Source organism: Leopardus geoffroyi, chromosome B4, assembly GCF_018350155.1.
Source record: "Leopardus geoffroyi isolate Oge1 chromosome B4, O.geoffroyi_Oge1_pat1.0, whole genome shotgun sequence".
Classification (NCBI taxonomy): domain Eukaryota; kingdom Metazoa; phylum Chordata; class Mammalia; order Carnivora; family Felidae; genus Leopardus; species Leopardus geoffroyi.
Window position 1 is genome coordinate 18,267,501 of NC_059341.1, and position 19,469 is coordinate 18,286,969.

The window sequence follows — 19,469 nt, forward strand, 5'->3', positions numbered from 1 at the left end:
GGATACTAAGCAGGCTCCGCACTGACAGCAGCCTGCCCATGTGGGGCTCAAACCCACGAACTGTGAGATCTTACCTAAGCTGAGATCAAGAGCGAGACGCTTAACTGTTGGGCCCCTAAATGTTGAATTTTAAAAGGGATTTGGAGAGGAGCAGCTGGGTGGCTCCATCGGGCAACTTCAGCACAGGTCACGATTTCCCAGCGCGTGGGTTCTAGCCCTGTATTGGGTTCTGGGCTGGAAGCTCAGAAGCTGGTGCTTGCTTCAAATTCTGCCTCCCCCTCTCTCTGCACGTCCTCTGCTCGCGCTCTCTCAAAACAAAATAAACATTTAAAATTTTTTTTAAATAAATAAATAAATTAATTAATTAAATTAAAGGGATTAGGAGAAATCAGAACATAGAAATTTCAGAAGTCAAACATCAAATATGAGTTACCGGCTAAAATACAGATTCTGAGGTATATTGCGGCTGTTTTCTCTTAGATGATGCCTTCTTACTGTGTCCTCACTAGGTGCAAGTAGCAAGAGCTATTTTTATATTCATGAGGGTTCTGCCTTCATGAGCCCATCAGTCATGAGCCAATCACCTCCGGAAGACCCCACTTCCAAATATCATCCCATTTCAGCATGAAGTTTGGGGGGACACATTCAGCCTATGGTGTGGCATGTATCCACCCTTACGGTGTCATACAGAATAATTTCACTGCTCTAAAAATCCCCTGCGCTCCTCTTATTTATGTCCTCTTTCCCCTCGTCCCCTGGCAACCAGTGATCATTTTTCTGTCACCACAGTTTCACCTTTTCCAGAATATCATACAGTTAGAATGTGGCAATATGTAGCCTTTTCAGATTGACTTTGTTTTTTTTTTTTTTTCTTACATTTAGTAATATGTATTTAAGGTGGTACTGAGAATATTCAGTTTATAAAAGAGCACAATTAATATTGTTCATTTAAAAAAATTTTAATGTTTTATTTATTTTTGAGAGCGAGAGAGAGACAGAGTATGAGTGGGGGAGGAACAGAGACAGAGGGAGACACAGAATCTGACGCAGGGCTCGAACCCACAAACTGTGAGATCATGACCTGAGCTGAAGTTTGGCACTTAATCGACGAGTCACCCAGGCACCCCAATATTATTCATTTTTTACAGAATTATATGAGAATTACATTACCTGTAATGATTAGCTAACTCCATGGGTGACACCCAAGAATAAATACATTGTTATTAAAATTTTAGGAGAACTTTTTTTAACTTCTCAAAGGGATTATAGAGCAGAATGCATTGAATTCAGAAGATTAATACACTACATCTTCCCTGAGTACTTGTTTCATTTGAATACCTGGAGGAAGTTTTTTTTTTTTTATATATGAAGAAAGCATGGATATATTATGTAGTAGAATACAGAATTTTCATTAGAGAAAACAAGAGACTTAAGAGAAATGCTGAGCTTATGGAGAACTGCTTCTGGCTAAGAGCCTATTTAGACTCCCCTAGGGATGCAAGTTCATGTTCCTCTTGCATCAGAAATACTTCAGTGGAAAATTTGAGATGTGATTCAGGGGAATTCAATTTAAAACAAAATACATCTTGATGGCTGGAGAGTATCTTAGGTCGGGTTCCCAGGGAAGCAGACTCAGACGCACAGATTCTCATGCACAAGGTTTATTGGAAATTCTGTGAGCAGCACCCCCTGCGAAGTGGAGGAAACTGGTCTGGGTAGGGGGACAGTTGGGCTGAGATGCAGGTGCAGTAGGGGCTTCAGACGATGTCACGGGAGTTCTGGGGCTGCACCATCCCTTTCATAGATGTCCCAAACCGAGGCTTAGGGGCCGGGCCATTTTATCCCCAGAGCGCCAGGCAGTGAATGGAGATGATCCTCAGAGGGTGTATAACTTTAGAGGGAAATTCCTGGGGCTGGACTCAGTTGTGAACTGTTGGGAAACTTCCCAGGAGCTGTGGGAATTAACACCTTGATCTTGCTGTTAGAACCTGGGAAGCACAAGACAAGAGTCCATGAAAGTCAATATAAGCCCACCAGCTTCCCTGTAAAGAAGGACCTAGGACAAGTGAGTTCTGACTACCTTTTGATATAAATAATTCTAGAATAATGGAATCACTGCCTCCACATAAAAGAGATTATTTTGTATTTATGTATCTAATATAAAGAAAAAAGTAACAGCACACACACACACACACACACACACACACACACACGCACACACACTGTTTTGAACAGGAGAGTAAAAAATCATGAAGGGAGTAAAATTACTTCCTTAATGTTTTTTTTTTTCCAGAAAGGGTTAGTACCTTAGCTAAGTATTAGGTGTATAACTAAATCTGATTCTGAATTTTTATCATACACAGAGTTTATCCAAACTTCTCAACCTTCAGTGAGTTCATAAAGATAACAGTTCAGTGTATAAAATATTTTAGAAAAAAATAAAAGAAAGGATTGTCGCATTTTCTGAAATGTGAGATTAATGAAAAGAAAAAAAATAAACTATCTGACCATGGTTAAATATTATAAGAGTTGTATTATATAAATATAATTATATATATAAAGGTATAGAAAATATATATAAAGGGATATACACACACACACACATACATACACACATACATACATGAAGGTATAACAATTTAAATCTAATTTACTTTCTCAGTTTGAGTTTAGGATGTTTACATTGAGCTCTACAACTGTATGTGCTGCTGTGACCTGTTAGTCGTTAAATAAGAACATGGTAATAATGTCTCAAAGTCACGCTTTTACCCCAGTTAAATATGCTGGTTTCCATGAAAGGATCTCTGAAATATATGGCTTTCACTGCAGAGTTTGGGTGTAAATATATTCTAGATACATTACCACTACTGAGTGAGTGAGGAGGAAGAGGAACTTGCAAATTTAAGTTTAAATGAATTCACAGCACCATCTTTATGCATCAAACAGATCATTCTTATATAATCTTAAATAGAGTATATAGCTTACATATATATTCTATATAAGATATAATATATAATCTTATATGTAATTTAACTAATATATAAATAAAAGTTGTTTTAAAATGTAAAGAATACAAAACGATTCCTGAACTGATCCCCACTATTACCTATTTGTTTCCCTTAATATACTGATGAGCCCATCAACAACTGTCACAGAGGCAATATGAAGTGTAAGGACCATTCCACTAATAATGGTCCAGCATGTTAGTGTAATTACGTATATTCTCTGACCACTGAAAACAGCAGCAAGTCAACATTCTTTGCTCATGCTTTAAGTTTTGGCTTAGAGTTGATTTAAACCTTTGCTACAGAATACTTTCATGTGTCAAAAATTTATTAAACTAGTATTATGTCTTTGGACACCCAAAATTTATGGGACTCAGTATCCTCATTTGTAAAATGAGTCAGTTGGATTTGAACCACATTATCTTCAAGTTTTTAAAAACTTTTGTGCCTCCAACTTGGGAAATTTGGCTTCTGACACCCTGTTCAGGGCTGAGTCACAGAAGTAGATGTCACCAATGGGTTTGTCACACTGCTCTTTGACCTTTGGTCCTGATGACAGCTCAGAGGTCATGTGCTGCCATATCTAAAGCACCAGTGAAATCATAATGGATGGCAAGATGAAATCCTGCACTGGCAGGAACCTTGAAGATAATGTGGTTCAAATCCAACTGACTCATTTCCTAGATGACAATCCCTTCACAAAACTCTAAAATGATGAATTCAGCTTTCCAAAGTGCTTAACTTACTGTGTAAAATATCTTTACTCTCAGGGAAAACCTGACTTAGTGGTCAAATTTAAGATGCACAAACCAAAATTTCTTCTTTAATTTCAATGTGTCATTTTTCATGACAATGATACCCTTTTTAACAATGTTGTTTCAAAAAAAAAAAAAAGAATGTTGTTTCTGAGGTTAAGATGAGGCATATTCTCTAATAGCCTCTGGATGTTTTGTAGAGCTCATGTTATTCCTCACTGGAAATTAAATTACTTAAATTATCAAAGTGTTTCATTTTTACCCAAGAATAAATGTATCCTATGATGTTTCAACACTAAACAGGGTGATGATTCTCCTAATACGAAAATGACTTGCTCTCTTTAGGTCCTGTGGCACCACAGCCATCATCTTGTGAAGCCGATCAATTTTCTTGTATCTACACACTCCAGTGTGTCCCTCTCTCAGGGAAATGTAATGGACAGGAAGATTGCATAGATGGCTCTGATGAAATGGATTGTCCTCTCAGCCCCCCTTCTCAGCGTTGTGGTGAAATGGAGTTCCAGTGCTCGAGCGGTGAATGTATCCCATCCCTCCTGCTTTGTGATGGAGTGCCTGACTGTCACTTTAATGAAGATGAATCCAGCTGCTGTGAGTTATTTTCACTAACTCAGTGTGCCAGGGAAGAAATGCAGTTTAGAAATTATAAAGAGAACTTGACAGTTGAAACAAACTTCTCTATAGTCTTACCATGATCCTAGCATCCATAACATAGTGGTTTGTATTGTGTTACTAAACAAAGCATGTAGACCTTGCTTAGCATATCTGGAAACATTCTGTTTGTAGTCACTCTAATCTCTGTTAAACTTCTCTGACTTCCTTTTTTATTTACATCTGGGCCATTCATGTGGGGGAATGCTACTATTTGTTTGTTATCTTTTTTTGTGGTTGCCATGACCATCTTTCACCATGCAAAGTTGTTATAGTATTATTAGCTTTATTTCCTGTACTTTTCATCCTCGTGGCTTATTTATTTTATAACTGGAAGCTTGTACCTCTTAATCCCCTTGACTTACTTTGCCCAACATCCAAACCCCCACGCCTCTGGCGGCCAGCAGTTTGTTCTCTGTGTTTATGAGTCTGTTTCTGTTTTTATTTGTTTTGTTTTTTGGATTCTACATATGAGTGAAATCATATGGTATGTGTCATTCTCCATCTGACTTAATTCACTTAGCATTAATACACTCTATGTGCATCCATATTGTCACAAATGGCAGGATTTCATTCTCTTTTATGGCTGCATAATATTCCATTGTATATATATACATCTTCTTTATCCATTCATCTATTGATGGGCTTTTGGTTTGTTTCCATATCTTGGCTGTTGTATATAATGCTTCAGTAAACATAGGGTGCATGTATTTTTTTGAATTAGTGTTTTTGTTTTCTTTAGGTAAATACCCAGATGTCAAGTTATCAGATCATATATATGATAGTTCTATTTTTAATTTTTTGATAAACCTCTGTACTGTTTCTTGGGAATTTTTTTGTGTTGTTGTGTTTTGTTTTATTTTTGTTTTATTGTGGCTGCACCATTTTACATTCTCACCAACAGTACTCAAGCATTCCTTTTTTTCTAAATCCTTAACAACACTTGTCATTTCTTGTCTTTTTTACACTAGACATTCTGACAGGTGTGAAGTGGTATCTCATTGTAGTTTTGATTTGTATTTTCTTGATGATGAGTAATGGTGAGCATCTTTTCATGTGTCTATTAGCCATCTGGATGACTTCTTCGGCAAAAATTTCTATTCAGGTCCTCTGCCCAATTTTAATCAGATTATTCGTGTGTGTGTATGTGTGTGTGTTGAGTTGTATATTTGGATATTAAGCGCTTATCAAGTATATCATTTGCAAATATCTTTTCCCATTAAATAGATTGCTTTTTAGTTTTGTTGGTAGTATTCTTCTCTGTGCAAAAGCTTTTTAGTTTCCTGTAGTCCTAATGAATAATTTTTGCTTTTGTTTCCCTTGCCTGGGGAAACAAATCCAGAAAAATATGCTAAGGCGAATGTCCAAAAGTTTCTGCCTATGTTTTCTTTTAGCTGTATGGTTTCAGGTCTTAAATTTAGGTCCTTCATCCATTTTGAGTTTATTTTTGTGTATGGTGTAAGAAAATGGTCCAGATTTATCCTTTTGTATGTTGCTGTCCCATCTTTCCGTGCCATTTATTTAAGAGAGTGTCTCTTCCCTATTGTGTACTCTTGTCTCCTTTGGCATGGACTAGTTGACTGTATATGCATGGGCTTACTGCTAAACTCTGTTCTATTCCATTGATCCGTGTATCTGATTTTGTGCTGGTACCCTACTGTTTTGATTATTATAGCTTTGTAGTATAGTTTGAAATCTGGCATTGTGATACCTCCAGCTTTGTTCTTCATTCTCAAGATTGCTTTGGTAATTTGGAGTCTGTTGTGGTTCCATACAAATTTTAGCATTATTTGTTCTAGTCTTGTGAAAAATACTATTGGTATTTCTGTAGGGATTGCATTGAATTTGTAGATTGCTTTAAGTATTTTGGAACTTTTAGCAATATTAAGTCTTTCATTCCATGAACATGATATATCTTTCCATTTATTTGCATTGTCTTCAATTTCTTTCATCAATATCTTCTAGTTTTCAGAGTACAGATCTTTCACCTCCTTGGTTAAATTTACTTTTAGATATACTTTTTAAGTTGAATTTTATTTTAGAGAGAGAGAGAGCATGATCAGGGGTGAGAGGCAAGGGAGCAAGAGAGAGAATCTCAAGCAGACTCTATGCTCATCACAGAGCGTGATGCGGGGCTCCATCCCATGACCCTGGGATCATGACCTGAGCTGAAATCAAGAGGTGGACACTTAACCGACTGAGCCACGTAGGTACCCCTTTAGGTATTTTTTGATGCAGCTGTAAATGGGACTTGATATCTTTTTAACAAATGTTTATGGAAATGGACTGTGGACATGTAGTTATTAATATTTATGAAGATGGCTCAAGTACAGGACTCAAGGCACATATTCACTTTAATATATATATAATTTATATATATTTATTTCACACACACATATACATATGTATATACATATATATGTATACATATATACATATGTATGTATATATACATATGTATGTATATATATGTATATGTATATGTATATATACATATACATATATATGTGTGTGTGTGTGTGTGTGTGTGTGTATTATATGGGGTATGTAGTTAGGGGTTGGACCTGGACCACTATGTAGGTAGATACCATGTCATTAAGAGTTCATGGAGGGATGGAAGGGCGCCTGGGTGGCTCAGTCAGTTAAGTGTCCAACTCTTGGTTTTGGCTCAGGTCATGAGATCATGGTTTATGAGTTCTAGCCCTGTGTTGGGCTCCATGCTTACAGTGCAGGGCCTGCTTGGGATTCTTTCTCTCTCTCTCTCTCTCCCCATCTTTCTGCCCCCACCCCCAGTCTCTTAAAATAAATAAAGAAACTTAAAAATGTTCATAGAATGGGAGAACCTGGGTGGCTCAGTTGGCTGAGCGTCCAACTCTTGATTTTGGCTCACATCATGTTCTCATGGTTCGTGGGATCACACCCCATGTCAGGCTCTGCATTGGCAGCATGGAGCCTGCTTGGGATTCTCTCCCTACCTCTCTCTCTGTCCCTCCTCTGCCCCCCCCCTCTCTCACAAAGCAAATAAACATTAAAAAAGAATACTTGTTACCAATTCAAAAAAAAGAGTCCATGGAATAGTAAATCCTAAGGTCATAGGCTTGAATCTCATTCTTGTCACCTATTACCTATGCAAACTTGGAAAAGTTATTAGAATCAGTCATCGTTCATGTAATACCTACCTTATAGGGCTGTGAGGATTTGAGAGAATACATGAAATCCTCAGTCCTGCGTTCACTACTTTCTACTTTTATTATAACTATCCTATTTCATGTAGGGAAGGAAGAGTATTGGTTATGAAGTAATTTCACAAATCATTAAGGTGATCATGAAAGCATAGTGAGTCACAGCACCACTAACATTTAATTATTTGTTTGTTTGGTTTTATATTATACTATATTATATATTTTGGCATAGTTGGCAGTGATAGAACTACATAAACCACATGCTAATGGCCACTTTTTATTTTTAAGTAGTAAAAAGCAGCTGGAATTATGAGTGTTAAGAGTGGATATTGAAAGAAATATAAGGCTATTTCAGTGTCTTGTTTAGGTTGGACATCAGGAATTAAAACTATCGGAAAAGGAGTACAGACAAATTCAAGAAAGAGGGGGTAGCGTTTGGATATTTAAAGGTTTCAGTCTTAAATAAGCGAACTTCTTTTCCTAGTTTAGGCTTAGAGATTGGTTTTCCATGTTCCTGTTATTTCCTGTGACATTCTTTCTGTAATAAAGCCAACCTGTCAAGTTTTATAATATTTTCTTAGAGAAAGGTAAACAAATGGAAGAGAATGAAGAAGAGAAAGCCTGCCAAATTATTTATCCCTATTCCCATCAGGGCTCTAATGTAATTTGGTTGATAGAAATCTTATTAAGTTCAATATAGCCATATGATATTTGACTTCAAATAAGAATGCTGTTTAAATAGAAGCTTAGGAAAGTACAGTATCCTTGTACTTTCAGACACTCGTTGCAAAATTGGCATTTGATGAGGTAGGGACATAGGAAGTTCTCTTCCTAAAGGGAAATAAGCCCATGCTAGGAATAGGCTGGTATCACGAGAGTATTGCTTCTGTCCATCTCTAAAATATTTAATTAAGTTATGACTCTATAGAAAAAAACTGTGTCAAAATAAACTACAGTAAAAATGCTAGGGCAAATTTACAGAATAAAAGCCTGCAATGATGACAGTTTACCAAACAGTTAAAGGTATGTTTTTTGGTTTTTGGTTTTTGGTTTTTGGTTTTTGTTTTGTTTTGTTTTATTCTGGGCTTACCTATTGATTTAGAAGGGTATGTTTTGTTTTGTTTTTTTAACTCACACTCATTTATTCATTCATAAACTCTCATTTACGTAATGTATGCCACATATTGTATTGGCCATTAATGATACAGATGGATGTGGTATTAGACCAACTCAGGTTGTAAATACAGTATATATTCCTGAAGGAGACTAGTAAGCGATAGTTGAAAATAAAATGTGGTAAGTTCTGTGACAGAGATAAATGCAGGGTTATTGAATACATAGGGTATTTCCTAACCGTGGTGCTAGGAATCTGTAAATTTTCATAAGAAAAATGTTCACAGAGGCAAATTCGGAAAGATGGTTGTCATTAGGCAAGTGAGGTAGAGATGCTTGATTCCCCTAAAGAATGTTCCAGAAATAGGGGTGCCAGGGTGGCTCAGTTGGTTAAACATCCGACTTCAGCTCAGGTCATGATCTCACAGTTTGTGAGTTCGAGTCTCGCATAGGGCCTTGTGCTGTCAGCACAGAGCCCGCTTTGGATCCTTTGTCCCCCTCTCTTTCTCTCTGTCTCAAAAATAAATAAACATGAAAAAAAAAGTATTTAAAAAAAGAATGTTCCAGAAATAGAGAAAAAGTTGTTTGCCTGAAGCATATTTGGTATAACTAGTGTAGAGTTTATGGTGAGAAATGTAGAAATAAGTCTGGAGAGATGAGCAGGACTAGATCTTGAAGGGTCCCTCCTCGCCCATCATGCCCCTGCCAGCTGCGGTTCAGGTGGTACATGGAATACACTGGAGTGAAGGAGGGGGCTGGTTAGGAGGTATCACAACTGAAGTATAAAAGAATTGCCTGGGTAACACAATGTGTAAAGATTTTGACTAGGCTTTAGAGACACTCAGGTGAAGAGGAAGAGTGTGTGATCAAGAGTTTCCAAGTTTCTGATTTGGGCAATAGGACAGCTAATGTGCCATTTCTCCTGAGCTGGAGAAAATGGAAGGAGAAGTACCTCTTAGTGGAAGATTGTGACTTCATTTTTAAACGTGTTGTGTTTGTGACATTCGTGGCACATCTGCACAGAAATGTTCAGATTGTGTTCAGGATGGATATGTGGAGCTCTGGAGAGAGAGGGGGGAAGGCATAGAAGACAAATGGCCTTCAGTATACATACAAGGCTTGAAGCTGTGGGTATGGATGAGATCATATAGAGAGGAAAACCTAAGGTGGCGGACAGTTTAGAAAGAGCAAACATTGAAAGACACTGAGATGTGGTCACAGACACAAGCCAGAAAAAAAAGAGAATAATAACCATAAATGAAATTTAGAAAGCCTTAAGTACAGAGAGTATTTACAGGTTGGAATATTTCTGAGAGATCATGTAAGCTTAGGCTTAAAAATATATAAATCGAGAAAAGCAAAACATAATTCCTGGTGAGCTTGGAGAGAGAACTTGCTGTGGATGGAAAGGGCAGAATTCTGATGCCAATCTTTTGTAGAGAAAGTAGGCAAGGAGAGAAATCAACTGTAGACAACCCTCTTGATAAGTTTGCACCTACAGTGTGATCTAGGACAAAGTAAGAGGTTTTTTGGTTGGTTGTTTGGTTTGGAGAGGCCTGCACATGTTTAAATGTGGTGTAGGAATAAGGATTCTGAGGTGGTTACAGTTTAAGCAGGGAAATCAATAGCAATTGGTTTTTAAAGGCCTTTTATTCTTGCAAAGATAAACATTCTAGTTATAAGAACGTTTATGCAAACCTGTGATGAGTTCAACATTTAAAAATAATTCATATTCCATAGTCTTTCCTGTGGAAACATGTTTTTTTTTTAAAAAAAAAAACTGAAGGGGTACATCTTTACCAAAAATATCTCCTTTCCCTTAAAAAAAAGAAAAAAGAAAGAAAGAAGGGAAAAATAAGTATGGTTTAATTATATGGGAACAGAGCACCCAACTAGGGGCACTCCTCTTACCAATATTCCTCCATTTCATCAGATGTTGTGTCAGTCAATATCCTGACAAGACATACATGGCACATGGATGTTATAAAATTTGAAAATATTTTCATAAAGAGGTTGTACATAGGGAACTGGCATGCATAAAGAAACTGCAACAAATGGTAAAAGCAGGAGCTGTTATCACCCATAGACCAAAGCATGTGGGAGAAGGGAAGATGTGTCTTAACCTGGAATCAGAGAGAGCTGCTTGATAAAAGGTGTGGCTTGCAAAACATAAGAGACTCTTAAAAACTGAGAACACGCTGAGGGTTGATGGGGGATGGGAGGAAGGGGAGGGTGGGTGATGGGCATTGAGGAGGGCACCTGTTGGGATGAGCACTGGGTGTTGTATGGAAACCAATTGGACAATAAATTTCATATTAAAAAATAAAAAAAACTAGAACAAATTAAAAAAAAAAAAGGTATGGCTTGATAAAAGGTTGGGGAACAGCTAGCGATCTTCCAGTCTCTTCCCTCCATGTTATCTCTTGCTGGTTCTACACATCAGCCAAACCCAACGAGCAGCTAGTGGGCAAGAAGCATGCTGATGTATCTTTGTAGTTCATCCTTTAGATCCGGAACAGAGAGAGGGGTTGCAGAATGTTTGAGGAGAGGCACATAGAAGCTATCCGTCACTGACGGATATGACTGTGAAAAGGATAGGGGAGTGGACAGTCTGCCTGCTTTCTAACTTTAACTTATATTCCAGTAGTAGTTGATGTGTCTTATGTAGTTGAATGCCATTTAGAGGATTTACAATGGGTCACACCTCTTCAGATTTATGAATCAACCTTTATCATCAGGATATTTTTATTATTAGCCTTTAAACATACTAGCTGGGATTCCAGCATCCTATGGTACTTCTCAATCAATGATACTGTAAAGATTATCCCTCTGCATTTGACAGCTTCTTACAAAAGCGTTGCTCAGTTTTATTCAGCATGAAAATCGTGGTGATTGTCTCTTTTACAGAGATACTGAAGAATCGGATGATTATGGTGCATCGCATAATACTCATAATAAATTAATACTCTTTCCCCATTAAATTGTTTTTAGAGTTTTACAAAATTTACTCAAACTGCTAAGATAGTTCAGTAAGAGTAGTAGTTTGTTTTAGTTTAAGGAGAGAGTAAAAATCCATCCTTCCCTATACTGGGTACGTATATGCCTTAAAGGACCGATAGCCTTCATTCTCAGGTTTCAAGACCACATCGCTCTGCTCTTAGAAATGTGGGCTGCGTACGTGAGTTTTCATCTTAATAGTAAATGGATACACACCCCTGGTCACATGTACTTTACTTTTGCGTATATTTTGTAAGCAGCAATTATAATCTATAAAAGGAATTTTGTTTTAGGGAAATTTAACTCCAGTGAACGATTCATGAATTGCTTCTGTTTAATGTATCTCTAACACTTGAGTGAAAGAACTAAAATCCACAGCATGCTCTGTGTTACCTGGCTTATTTTCGTATGAATGAGTGTCAACCTCTATGATGACAGATTGAAATAAGTGTTTTTATAGACATTAACTATGTTTGAATGTGGCGAAAGTAGATATTGTCCAGGGAAATGTTTTGAAATCCTAGTTTCCTATAAATTTTATATATAGATTATTTAGGCTATTTTTTGTCCTTGTTGTCTATGCGGTACTAGTGAAGGAGAGAAAGAAAGTAATGATTTAATTTATTTTCTGTTTTCAGTACAATGTCCATTGCTGTGTGGGTTTCAATAAATATTGATTGCATTCATAATTTGCCACCTGCTTTTAGAAGGAAGGTGATAAATATCCATTAGCTTTAATGTTATAGTGTTTTAAATGCCATAGAAACTACGATTTTAGTTTTAAATTTCATAATATTTTTTAACTCTTAACTGTAAACTTTCTATAAAAGGGAAAAAGTAAAACTTTTTCTAAATCGAAACAATTTATTTGCTTACATATTTTTATGTGTTTCAATACTATTTGGGCCAAAGTTGAGGACTTACACCTCATACAGTTTAGGGCTCTTCACTGTACAGCTAACTTGGAAACTAAGCTATCAGTCACCCTGGAAATTGGGTGAAGGAATATGGATGGATTAGTATTCTCAAAAGTAGATGTGTTCAAAATAATGTTTCAACACTAGATCTGTATTATCAGCTTTGTATGCAAATCTCAACCTATTATTTAAAACCTTAAAACTGCCATCTTTTATGAACGCTCAGCCCCTTGCAATGCAAAATAATGGTGATAAAATTGTGTGTATATACACAAATACACATATAAATGCATGAATATATATATATATATATATATATATACACACACATACATTTTCATTTTTTTTTTACAAATACCTCTTATAAGAGATTATTCGATATACTAGTTCACTTGGGTTTGCAATATCATCTATCTTGCCAATGTATATCTTAAAATTATTTGACCTCTTGAAAAAGCTTAAAGATCATCTCTTCTGGGATCTTAGCCATCTCTACAATCTGGTTTCAGCCTTGTTTTCTAAGTTTGTCTGTGCTGCCTCCTTACACAAACTTCCCAGTGAAAGGCAAACCGCTTTGCTCACTGTTCCAATGCCAAACTTACTGATGCCCCATTTATAGATTTAATCTCACTCTGCTGAATGAGTTTTTACTGGACACATGAAAATTTAAAACATTTCAAGGCTCTGCTCTTTCAGTCTTTATGTACTTCCATGCACTAAAGGAATGTCTTATTTTTATAATGCTTGTCTGTACCAATGCTTTACCAATGAAGCCTGGACTTATGGCATTTCTCTTGTTATTATTTTGAACTGTTAACTGCTTTCTATTTTCATTTGGCTTTCGTCGCTGTATATGTCCTGATCACTCTTTCTAAAAAGTGTCCCCTGTACTCTCCAGTTAAAGTGCTAAGCATAGTCTCACATGTAGCATCAGCTCAATAATAATATTTATTAGTGGGAATTGATGTTTTAGTACCTCAGGAAAGATGACTCAATGAAAAGCATCACTTTAATTTTAATTTTCATTCATTTTTAAAAAAATTTTTTAATGTTTATTTTTTGAGAAAGAGAAACAGAGTGTGAGCAGGGGAGGGGCAGAGAGAGAGGGAGACACAGAATCCGAAGCAGGCTCCAGGCTCTGAGCTATCAGCACAGAGCCCGATGCGGGCCTTGAACTCAAAAGCTGTGAGATCATGACCTGAGCCGAAGTCAGACGCTTAACTGACTGAGCCACCCAGGCACCCCATCACTTTAATTTTCAGAGCTGGTATTTTTAGTCAGTAGAAAGACACACTCTTAAAAGCATCATTTTATGTCCAACTTGAAAATTAAGTTTGATAGACAATTGTCAAACTGTATCAGTAACCTATGATAACTCAACAATTCTAGCCCATAAATATACTTGAAGAAAGAAAAGAAATTGTGATGATACTGACAAAATCTGCAAGACCCATCCATGAGGATATTTATTCCCAAGTGTTCTAAACTATCAATTTAGCTTGAGAAGTTTAAACTTAATTGTCTTTGTTTCAGTAGAAGTGACTTCCCAGGTAAATCCTTTCTTGAAATTGTAACAGCAGGTTTAGATTAAAACGTTCAAATAAGGTATTATGCATGACACTACTAGATAAGTCGAGAAAAGCACAGCCATTCTTGTTGGACTTGGATTAAGTTTGTTAATATCATTATTATTTAGTACTTTTCAAATCTATCCAGAACTCCTGGTGAGATGGTGCAATGGGTTCATGCTTCAACATTCCCTCTATTCCAAACACAGAGCAATGCTAGATAGAACAGCTGGCACATAAAAAGGCTCAGAGACATGACAGACACCAGCATGGGACAAAACTGGAGTAGAACCAGAGAGCAGAGATCAGGTCTGAAACCTAGGCCTGCTGGTTGCCAGGTTCTTGAGCAAACAGGAGACAAGAGACGCCTGATGGCAGCCTGGAGTGAAGGGCTCTGATTCAGCTCTAACTTGTAAAAAAAAAGCCTAAACATTATGACTGCTTTAGGAAATTGTAGTCCTAATGAGTCAATGAGAGAGGAAGACAGAAATACAGTTTCAAGACTAAGAGTAGCATCCAGGGGAAGTTGAGTACTTGGCAGGACTAGATTGCTATTGAAGGATCAGCCCTCTTGATCACCATCAGTGAAGTCATCTTTCTGAAGCAACCCAAATGTGAAGAGCGAGGCCTGTTCTTGTCTCTTGAAGTCAGGCTGACAAGAGACTCTGGAATTAGCCCAATGCACCATGCTATAAAGGCACATAGTCATCCTACATTGAGCTGCAGTGACCTGCGTCATCTACCCAGTGACTATCCATGACGTCCAATCTGGAAATTGATAAACATTCAAACAAGTAATGGTTGCTGTTATTTCAGTTGCACATAACGTCAGGGACATTTGGGGAGCAATAGAAGCACAGAGAACTCTGCCTTGGAGTAAAAGTTTAGTCTAAAAACAATTCACACTATATAGTGTGCACAGTGTAGTTTATACATACATACCTGTATGATACTGCAGGATGCACAGCTGGGAAACGATTCTATCAAAAAACTTCTTTTTGAAGAAGCAAAAACAGCTATAATATATAATTTAAACAGGGGACTAGAAAGATGAAGGGTGATGCAATAAACTGTCTTATTATTTCATTAGAAGAAATTCATTTAAAAAATGGTTATTGTTCTTCTTCTTGCAGCCAATAAGAGCTGTTCTGATGGCGCGTTGAGGTGTCCCTCCTTGAACAGCTGTATCCCAGTGCACGAGCGCTGTGATGGTTTTGCCAGCTGCACGGATTTCCAGCTTGATGAGTCGAGCTGCTCAGGTATTCTATTTCCAGTAAAATATTCTTTACAATATAAGCCAGTAACTTAACCTTGTAGATGATGCAAATATTAAAACCTGAAATTCTAAATAATTGCAAGCATGGGATAACTGAATTCCTAGTATTGGTTGGGGGCAGGAAGGATAATTAACATGGCTACACGTATAAAAACTTGTATAATATAATGGACTCATGCTTACTCTATATAAACAATGTCTCCAAGTAAAGAAAAATCACACCCTTAATTTTAATTCAATATAACTTAAAGTTATTGGTATTTGATAGTCCCTTTGATGTGAATTGCTTGATTTCTGAAATAAGGAAGCGCAATCTAACGTGTTAATTTTTTTCATTGTAATTTGTCCCACTTCATTAAGAGCCATCCTTTTGTATGATCTAGTCATGAATAAAAAACCAATTTATTAAGCTTTAGACTGACTTTTAAACATTTTTCTCTCATGACTCTGGAATATTTATAAGAGTTGATAATGGATGTCTGTGATTATACTTTTATCAAAACTGCTTTTAAATTCTGTAATTTATTGTAGTCCATTGTTAACATCTCTCCTTAGTAATTGAATTTTTATTTCATGCAGGAGGCATAAAATAATAGATAGGGTCAATATAAATCTCTCACAACTAATAGGTAATATAAATTGGTAATAAAAGATATATTCAATCGTATTTTCTAAACAAATTGGAGATATTTAATATCGAAACTAGGTGAGAATATATTCTTCGTATCTTTCAAGAGAGAAGACTATTATAAGTGACAAAAACATGGTAATTACAATCAAATCACAGTGCAAAAAAAATCTTATTTTTTTGTACTGCTGAAATGAATACTCACAGAGCACTGAATTTTATGACTACAAAAGGAAATCAAGAAGCAAGCAAATCTGGTCCCATAAAATATGCAAAGATGAATGCTCTTTGCCATTATTTCTGTACCAGGCATGCTTTTCTATCAGATTGATGCCCAAAAGGAAACGCTTTCAGTTTCTTTTCAGAGTAAGAAAGATACTAATGAGTTTCATTCTTTGAAACTGTTAAGAAAAAGCACTGATGTCCAGCATCCAAATTTATTTTCATAAAGATGGGATTTTGTTCAGCAGAGTCCTCTAGGAGAACAAATATATCATACCATGTTATGGTTTATTGTCTGATTTTACATATTCCACCTTTAAAAATGTGGCCAGAATAACAGAAGAGTGACTAGCCTTCCTGAGTGATCGACAACCTGTAGGTAATAACAGAGAACACATTCTGGCTGCCCCATCTATTTTAGTGATTCACCAGTTCACTCACACAGTTCATTTACAAAGTATGGGTCATACTGCCCCAGGTACTGGGTTACAGTAATATGAAGAACTAATGAAACACTTTTCAGAAATAAAATCCACATTATATTTTTTGTTCTTTATTTATATTGTATGTACTTCTTAGTTTGCCAAACTAACATGATGAAGTCAACACTTTTGTGTTTAAGAATGCGTCTAAGCTTAATCCATGCTAAAATGCCCATGACGCCTTCCTCTTTCTTTTCAAACATTATATCCCTTTATGGTCAGCATTTCACAGACTTTATAAGACCAATCCTGACAGCGTCCAATAACATCTCTGGTCACACAGCAGGTGGTGAGCATCTGGTCTCCCCTCACCTGAGGTTTAAGTCATTAACAGTAACATTGACCTCAGACTCTGCGTAGGTGTTTCAGGTTAAGTAGATTTCAACAAGGCCTGTGTGTCCCCAAGTTATGTTAGAAAGGCATATTATTTTCAAGTTTTGGTTGCTTATGCAACAGAAAATTATTGAGCAGGATGTGTCTGGCCTCATTTAAATAGGGAGTCACTTTCCAGTCATCTGCAGTAGTAGAGGTTAATGAAAGTTATGTTAAGGTGATACTACAACTATGATAGCTGTCCATTTGAGGGAGAATTAGGAAAAGGCATTAAAAATATAAACTTGTAGGATTGGGTATTATGAATGCAATACAACAACAACAACAACAACAACAACAACAACAACAACGACATAATGATAATAGTAATGCCTAAAACCGTTTCAGAAGGTTTTTTAAAATTTTTTTCTATCAAGTTTTTTTTTTTTAATTTTAATTCCAGTAGAGTCAACATACAGTGTTATATTAGTTTCAGGTGTACAATATAGTGATTCAACAATTCCATATATCACTCAGTGCTCATCATGGTTAACTGTACTCTTTCATTCCCAACTTGTTTCACCCACCCCCCCCCACCTCCCCTCTGATATGCTCTATTTTAAATGGGTACCCTCAGTTAAAATTATTTTTTTTCAACAAGAACATTTTTGTACTTGGAGCATACACCAAACCAAAATAAAAACTTCTCATGTAAAGTACTATGGAGCTATTCCAAATTTCTAAGCCATAGTTAATCTTCCCTGCAGTCCCTGTGCTGGGATTTCAAGATAAAGAGAACAGTCTCTGCCTACTGGGAATTTGGTTTCCTGCACCAAAACATTTGGTTTTCTGGAAGACTCTTACATCCGTACAGCTCCTGAAACTATGCAAGTTATTGTGTGTGCGTATATTTAATCCATGACAGTGCATAAATACCTTACGATTCAGAGAGGTTTATGATCATAATATCGGGAACAGTAAGGGGTTATAGAAATTCTGAACTGAATAGCATCAGATCATTTGAAATGTTTAGACTAACAGGCTTTGGAGTTAGAGGACTGGAATTCAGTTCACTATTAGCTGTTCCCTTGCTGTTCACTTGAGCAAGTTATATTATTAACCATTTTCCTTTTATGTAAAAAAGGGTATATATGGGATATATCACATAATGCTATGAGGACTGAATGAGGTAATGGCAGTACAAGTCTTAGGACAGTCTTGACACAGAGCAGGTCTTCAGTAAATGGAGTGGTAATGGTGTTCCTGAAGGTACAAGGAGAAAAGGAAAAGATGGAGAGAGCAATGGTAATGGAAATTAGGTTTCATGGGCAATTTAAAGAACTTCCAAATATAGAGAACTGGGTGAGAACGATTATTTAATGTGTTATGCATACCATTCAATAGTATAGAAATATGATAAATACATTTCATTTTAGCCTCTCAGCAGCCCTGGAAGGCAAGGTGATACAATCCTCACTTTAAATACATAAAACTTTATACTTGAAGTACCTAGCCCAAAGTTCCATAACACATTAACTGAGCAAGGTATCAATGAGGGAAAACCAGGATTCATGTGACTATCAGTCTTCTCAGCAATCCACAATACAATAGCTGTCACTTCCTGGGCTCCATATACACTGAAAGAGACACCCCCCCCACACACACACAAAGATAGGTGTCCAATTTATATGTTTTCCTGCTTTTCCAGAGTGATACACCAGAGTGGAATTGAACTTGAATTCTTTACAGAATGCTATTTCTATGTAGTCAGTTGTATCATATTGGCCTCCAGATACATGGTCATAATAACCAATACAAGAGGGTACAAGGCAGTGAGACACTGATGTGGCTAAAGAGCCTGGGAACCCATACTGATTCTAATATCAACCCCGTAGATCCCTACTTCCCATTTGAAACTCTACTTATCTACTAGAAATATTACATTTCTTCATTGCTAACTACTCATGTATCTCCTTCCTCCATTTTATCTGTTCTCTACTTTAAATTGTTTTGAGTAAATTAAAGGTGATATTACATTGTACTGTGCCTTTCCATCTTATGGACAAAGAACCTGGGTTTAAGCAGAAACTGGAAAGAACTTCTTGTAGAGGTAATCTACAAATTGTCTGACCTCCAAAACACCAAGCATTATTCCTTGTTCTGGCCAATGCATGTGTTTTTTCCACTGTGTTCTATTATCTGGTGTAAGAGATTATATATGTAAATTTCCACAGAATTATTTTGATGTAAAGCAAGCCTCTGTTTCACTCTCAGCAGTCAAAGTAAATATTAATGACCCCAGGAAAAAAAAAATGTGCAGCTGTGTGTATTTTGATGTTCTGC

General features: G+C 36.6%; 1 protein-coding gene across 1 annotated transcript in view; it reads left to right on the plus strand.

The window, feature by feature from the left end:
- Window positions 1–19,469, plus strand: part of MALRD1 (MAM and LDL receptor class A domain containing 1) — a 772,911-nt gene that overhangs the window by 615,656 nt on the left and 137,786 nt on the right. Inside the window, 2 exon segments of the mRNA XM_045462674.1 lie at window positions 4,106–4,369; window positions 15,340–15,465. Coding sequence (XP_045318630.1) covers window positions 4,106–4,369; window positions 15,340–15,465 — 390 coding nt within the window.